Source organism: Toxotes jaculatrix, chromosome 20 (genome assembly GCF_017976425.1).
Source record: "Toxotes jaculatrix isolate fToxJac2 chromosome 20, fToxJac2.pri, whole genome shotgun sequence".
Classification (NCBI taxonomy): Eukaryota; Metazoa; Chordata; class Actinopteri; family Toxotidae; genus Toxotes; species Toxotes jaculatrix.
This window is the reverse complement of record NC_054413.1, coordinates 7,498,568-7,506,019: the sequence shown is the minus strand read 5'-3', so window position 1 is coordinate 7,506,019 and position 7,452 is coordinate 7,498,568. Positions and strand designations below refer to the sequence as shown.

The 7,452-nt window shown below is 40.2% G+C and overlaps 1 protein-coding gene across 2 annotated transcripts in view; it reads left to right on the top strand.

The window, feature by feature from the left end:
- The first annotated feature begins 2,466 nt into the window (after positions 1–2,466).
- The window catches only part of plod2 (procollagen-lysine, 2-oxoglutarate 5-dioxygenase 2), a 29,339-nt gene continuing 24,353 nt past the window's right edge, over positions 2,467–7,452 (top strand). For both annotated transcript variants that reach the window (XM_041066090.1, XM_041066089.1), the window contains exon 1: positions 2,467–2,936. In XM_041066090.1, the coding sequence (XP_040922024.1) occupies positions 2,834–2,936 (103 nt within the window). In that variant the 5' untranslated portion in view covers positions 2,467–2,833. The remainder of the gene's footprint in view (positions 2,937–7,452) is intronic.

Here is a 7,452-nt window from a genome sequence, read left to right as displayed (position 1 = left end):
CATCCATGTGCGCTGCAGTTCTGCATCCACTGATACCCGAGCACATAGAGAGTGAGGATAATCATGTGCAGGTGTGCCTGGTTGTTCTAATGAGCTCCTGGCTTTCTACTGCGTCCTCACTCCACTTACCACAGCAGTCTCCCAGCTTCTGTGTGCTGTATCTGACAATTTTTATGCAATTAAATGTAATTTTCACCCACACCGCATATATATCCCATGTATTTAAATTTGCCACCAGCGCCACTGCCACCACTACGTGCGCTACTAAAACGTGTCTGCAAATCCTGACTTCCAAAGATGTAAAACTAAACTGGACGGCCTCATGATTCATATAGACTTTACAGTATATCACGTCTCCCAGTATAGGACTCTGATGGGATATTAAACTCCTCATATAACTTCTGGACATTTTGTCTGGGTGTAATCAAATCCAGAGGACATTTCACTAACTTTTTTTTTTTTTTTTTTAATGTTTAGTGGGTACGCAGACTTGAGCCAGAGAACTGAAGCGAGACATTGCATATTCCCTATCACCTGCTGCCAAGATGCAGCATGAGGTTCTGTGCCACAAACACTTCTATTTTCCAGCTGCAGAGAGTTCCCTCACTAACCCACAGGGCAAAAATCCCTGTTAGGTATTTGTCACTGAGCCATTAAATAACACATTCTTTAAAGCTCTCTTTGATTACAAATAATAGGATTGATCCCTCAGTAAAGCTGCTAAGCCATTTTTTCTTTCTTTTTCTTTTTTTTTTTTAAAAAAACTTCCTTTGTCTGGGTTTAGCAGCAGGGAGGACTGCCTTTTTTGGTAGAATGTGTTTCGATTTGAGAGACAGTTCAGACAGCAAGATTTAAAGTGGTGATTTTCTCATGACACTCTAATTCCCATAAACGTGCCTCCTCATTTCTCACCTCAGTGTCAGCTGCATGCTGAATTACAGTAAAAAAAAAAAACAAAAAAAGGAATGGCTGAAGTCCAAGTCAAGTACTTTATATTGGGTTTCCTGGCATGGCTCTATGTTTTCAAGGATCATCGGGGCCCCATTGGAGGGAGGCAGTTTATCTCATTTAAAAAAAAAAAAAAAAAGTTCTGCTTCTACTCCCTCCACATTCAAAACCATGAACCCGGTGACGTCATTAAGTAAAACAATCTGGCAGTCATCGCAGCTGAGCTGCCATGCAAAGTGTTTGCCAGCACGAGTGGGCTGAGAAAGGGGGCAATTCTGTTACTCCTAATAAGGAATGAGCGACGCAAATGAGACAAAGCATTGGTTTCAAGGTCAGCTGAGACACAGATACAATCCGACAGTAAATGGAAGCTGGATTTAATGTCTGGCTAATGTTTTCCTCTTTATTTTTCCCTCGTGTGTGTGTGTGTCTGTGTGTGTGTGTGTGTGTGTGCACTGCTGTAGGGGAACATGCGTGACTTGACTGTTTTAAATATGCATTTTTCCGAATTGTTCAATCAATAGTTCCTTCTTATTTTGATTATTGTCCAGTAGTGTGGTCAAGGGAGTCAAATAAAGACCCTGAACTGCAACAGGAGAATTAACATCACCATCAGAACACACAGAACCATTGGTTGGCCTGTGGTTAGGGACAGGATGGTTGTTTCCCTGTTCTTTTTTATAACAAATATTTCATTTGGCTAAAAAGCCAAATGTCCTAATACTAATGGTCAGTACTTTAATACTAGGTATGCTTCATAAGGTTGTTTTTCCCTTCCTGTCTCAAAAATGAAGACAAGGCAGTGTATTGTTACATAAAGAGGAATGAAAATATGGAACGGTTTGCCACCACACGTTACGCATTTAATAAGTTAAATTGCTTTTAAGTTTAAAGAAATACCCGATGGCTCCTGTACTTCTAATAAATCCCAGTTACAGAACTGTCTCCGACCACGACATGTTTTTTTTTTTTTTTTTACAGAATATGTGACTATATGATCATTACAGAGGGATTTGTTGTTATTATTGTTATTATTAGTTTTTACTGTTGTTGATTCATTGTACTTGCCTTGGATTTTATTAAAATATTGTGTATCTATCCCAGAAATAGGAGTTCCTACCTTAACAGTAGCTAATGGGGATCCACTGCTGATATAGAGTCGTTTTCATGTTAGATTGCCCCATATAGAGCATTAAAGGGACAGCTATATGTGATCTGAACAAAGGGAAAATGAGGAATAAAACAAAGCAAGTATTGAATAAGTTCAAACATGTTGAATGAACATTGCATATTTAAAGTGTGATTTTGTAGTTTTATTCCAGTTCTTCCATGAATGAGCCTGAAAACAGCCTCCTCTGAGCAGGGTGCACGGTAGAAAGGGTGCAGTGTTGGTTAGAGAGAGGCTGGGTGCTCAGGGAGGGAGGGTACCAGGGGAGGGATATTTAACAGCCAGGGGGTGGTGGAGGGGGGGGGTTCAAATACAGCTGTGCTTAGTCACACTTTCGCGCAGGACCTCCCTGCGTCAGGGGTGAATACCGTTATCTTTCCTCCTTCACTCTCTCCTCTGTGACTTCACTTCACCGGGAGCCCAAGTGGCTGCAGTTGCAATTAAGGAACCACGCCTGTTGCGCTCTAATTTCCCTGAATTGCAGTACTTATACGAACCCTCCCTGGAGCAGAAAGAGCTGTCTCTCAAGAACCGCTTGTCCAGAAAACGTGATATTCATCAGACGAATTTTTTTTTTCCTATATTATTTTTTATTATCGCGAGAGCGAACATTACGACCCTCCAGGGTTGATCCTGACCACTGCTGTGCGTCTGGGAGGCGAATAGTCCAGTCGGTCATCCAGCGCTCTCTGACCGGGAACACGCGCTATAACAGCAATGGAGTACCTCATGTTTTGTTTTGTGTTTTCATTCTGGATGAAGTTTGCAACTTCGGTCCTCTCTACTGATGCACCTCAAGCTCCCGCGTCTATTCCTAAAGGTAAATAACGACAAAACTTTCTCTCCCTTACTGTTACTGTTGGGGGGGGTCGCCTCGAACTCTAATACAGCCCAACTTACTGTCACATACTCAGCATTTTATTCCTCTTCCAAGTTTGATCAAAGTGTTTTAAGTCTCACATCTTCTTGCTGCATTTCCCAGCTGTCATCATGCCAGTTGTGCAAACTGGGAATTATGTTTGCGAAGATGTAATAACGCCACTGTACAGGAGGAGCAGGTTGCATGCCTGTGGCTCCCTGTGTGGGAATCTGAATACGTCTAGCGCGACATATGTTGAAGCGTAAAATTACATGATAGAGCTTGACACAAAAGAACCGTCTGCGGTTTGTCACAATCCTGTTTTTATTTTATGTTGCTTGGCTGCGTGCAGCCCTGGCTTTTTTTTTTATATGTACAGATGTCAGCCTGTTAGAAATAACCAATTGGAGGCGAGTCCTTTTGGTGGTTTGACTTGTTTTCCATTGTTTAGCGCTTATACATAAAAGAAAACCAGAACAATCACACGGTTATTAGACGCGATTTACTATCCATCAGAATGCGCAAGAAATCCATTAGTATTTGATTTTAATCGCAAAACAAGTAATTATGAGTCTGAAAAACAGAGAAGCAGTTGTAAACCTGTGATAATTGAAGGCTTGTGGAGCAGAGCCAAGCACAACCTGCTCTTAGAGCTGAGAGCTCAGCTGCTGAGACAACCTATGCACAGTACATGTATAGGTTTTTGCTCTCCAAAGCAGCCCCGACGAGTTGCAATTTTATTGACTTGTTTGAAAATCCTTGCGGCTAAATTGCTCTAAATTACCCTAAAATCATTTCAGTTAAATGCAGCTTTTGTCAGAGTCACAGTTCATCTTGTAAAACGTGCAGACAACATAAGTAGATGTATGTTTGTTTGCTTTTTCTTATGCCAGTGCTGGTGTCACAAGTACTGTGGGCCTTATGCTTCAGCTAAATTTGGAAATCTGTATCTTGTCTGATGATGCATGTTGCTGGAGAAGGCAGTATATTTTCAGGGCACAACAGCTGCCTTCAGTCTCCACAGACTCGTTTTGTCCTCTGGTCTGGACTAACTGGGTGTCTTCCACACAGAAGCCACTTCTTTAACTTTTACGAGGGTTAAAATGTTTGCTTGTGAAATCCTTCCAACAACTTGGAAGGATCATATCACCGGGGAACGGTGATGCGGCAAGTTATCACGCTCAACTGTGTTCTAAATTCATGGCAGACAGCAAATACAAAGTCTGACAAACAGGATTAGGACTAAATTAGACATGGTAAATGAAAACTTTGTATGACTATGCAGACTGAATGTGATGGACATTTCACTTAATGACCATTTTAAATGGGGATTTTAAAAAAAGGATTTTTTTTTTTTAACTTTTTTTTACTCTGTGCATTCAATAGCTGAACGAAAATAACAAACAAACACTTTTTGGAAACACTAGCCAAACAGGAAAGTCCACGGCCCAAAACGCACAGCATGAGGCAATTACACATTATATGCCACAGTTCGATTTGTTGTGCATAAGTTCTTTTGTTTCTCTCATTATATGTGATCCAAATGGGAGCCATATGTTATTGACTGGGGCATAATGATAAAACACTCTAGTCCACCAATTATCATTTTGGGGGCCTATCTGAGAATGTCAGACACACTCACGGAAACACCTATTTCATGATGTGTTAACAATGTGAAATATCAACCTCATGAGTCATGTTTTCCCCGCTCTTTTAAATTTCTTTTCCAGATAAAGCCCAGAAATACAGAGTATTTCTCGTAAAACTTAGTAGGATCATGTTGAGTCTGGGTTAAGGCCTGAGTACGTTTCCTGAGAACAATGGGCCGATGGCCTGTCATCCGCCATGTCAAAAAGAACAAGCTGTTACTAGTGTTTGGCACAGGGACAGTAGGAACGCAGAGCTCTGCCCATTTCTCACCTATGCACACCTGGACAGTCACTGTGAACAGCGGACGTGGCTGTGGGTTTGCCAGTTTTGGAAAGTTACAAAAATTTGGGCGGCGTAGACCCCCACTGTCCAGCCATCTGAAAGGAGCCTTTCACTGATTTCTGACTGACTGTGTGAACAGCTACTACTGACAGAGTATACACCGGATTTAACATGTAGTTCTTGAGGTGTGAGTCTTAACAGCTGCAAATCTCTGTTCATGATTTGACTCTATGATTTCAGCTGCTTTCAGTGTCATTTTACAGTATTGGTGCCCGAATAAGTAAAATGGACAAGAGTCAGAAAAAGAAAACTGAAAACAATGTTTCTCCGGCGTTTTACGTGTCCTTAGTCCATCTGTTCAGTAAGATATTAAGTTTGAACTGAAAAACTGAACTGAAAAAAAAAAAAAAAAAAAAAAAAACTCAGGTCTTCTAAAGAGGGATCCACTGCTTCTTTATATCAGAAATATTTAATAAAGTTTTAAAATGACATTATTCCTGACACTTAGTAGGACATATTTCTTAGTGAATGTTTATGAGAGGGTGGGATAAACACCATTACTCGGTATGATCTGCTCCAACGTCCCTGTGACCAGTGACCTCTCCCAGACATCACTGACGTGTCAGCGGGACCATTTTATAGAGAAGAAAAGGAAACTCCACCTAAGGTTGTCCATGCATTATATACGGTATAATAGCGCTCTCTATTGCCCGTAATTCCAGTCTAACAAACTAACAAACCCCGTTGGCAGGCCAAGCCTGTAATCATGTCTTAGAACATTGTCACTATATCACCACAAGGTTGGTTCCGTGCCTCAGTTTCAGCCAAATATGTGTTGTGTTGTCTGCCTTTTTACTCTTTTTTTTTTTTTTTTGCTGTGTCTGAGGAATTTTCTGCCAACTATCAAACAGATAAGAACAGAACAGCAGGACATTCAGCAGAGAGTTCCCATGATGCAAAGTCTTTGTCTTAGGCAGTACTAAAAAAAACAGATGACTGTTCAGCAGTGTTGTCAGGACTAGCCAACTATCCTTTGTACTGTATTACAAATATTCCATTATTCTACCCAGCCAGTAATTTAAATAATGACTGTCTGAAAGTGGGAGTTGAGCAGCTGTAGTTATTTAGCAAAAGCTATTTTGGCTGAATCTTGTATTGACACAGCTGACAGGGCGGACTGTTCAATATTCCTCATATTGCTCAAACTCGTAAAACTTTGTTTTAAATTGTGATTATTTCTGGTTGTGAACATATTAAAGATATTAAGACTGGGGTATTTACTTTGATTTTGGCCATTTTACTTTGGTATCTTTTTTAAAAGGAGAGAAATGGCATCAGAAAAATGAGACCATCGCAGTAAAAAATAAATAAATAAATAAATTGTGACAGTGTTCAGCTGTCAAAAGTATAGACCGGACTAAACTTCCAACTTTTTCCTGGGAAATTCTCTCTTGGTCAAGAAAGAAAACAACAAAGGCATGGGCTTGTATGAAAATGTTCAAGGTTGTTACTCTAGTTGATTGTTTAAGTAACTGATCTCCGAACAAAATTGGTTTTCCAGTAGCAAAAATTTCAAATTACAGTCCTTTTTCTGTGTTTTTATGAGCCCATGATTTCAGTTTATTTTTAGCACTCACTGAAGCCTGTTAAAACAAATCAGCTCACTGAGCAGAACACGCAGATGCCAAACAAAGCACTTGGGGAGCGACTCACTGCTTATCTTTCGATTCACGTTCCAGGTAGAGAAACAGGAGCCATTTCAAAGCAACGGCATGTGGCTGTACATGAAAATGCTTGAATCATATCAACCTTGCAGAAAATATCAAAATATAATAGCTTAAATAATAAAATGCCATGTTCTCCTTTCTGCTTACAGTGATTTAAGCCCAAAAAAAGACAAATTCCTTAAAACACATTCTTAAACTTAAACAATTAACCCCTAAGCACATTATGTTGAGTTAAACTAGGTGTGTGTTCCTGTCAGTAATGAATGTTTTCTACAGGAAACGACTTTCTCCACTTTAATCATTACCCCTGACAAGAGCACTGCATGACATACGCCAGATTAAATTAGTTGTTTTTTCCTATAATATGGTTGTTGTTGTTGTTTTTTTAAGGGAAAATAAATAAGCTATTCTTCATTCACAATGACGTGTGACGAGACTACAAAATTGTTTCCTGGCCCAGTGCTGGTGACGTCATGCCACATCCTACGGCTGAAGTGCCTGTGGTCTGACATGTGTAATTGAAAACGCAGCCTTTTTTCTGCGGATGTAATACACGGCATTATGGAAACGGTGTGTTTTATCAATTACGGTAACTTTGAAACACACACACACGCACACACACAAGCACACACAGACTCTATTTTAGTTGTGGGCAGCCAAAATAATGTCCGACTAACAAATCTGTGAGCAATTGGGTTTTCAAGTCCTTTGTGTATCCATCCCTCAAATTTGGTTAGCCGAATTACAAGCACATGGAGTACACACCTCAGTAACAACAAAGGTATTTGTTATTCTAGGTGAAAAGGAATGTCTGCATG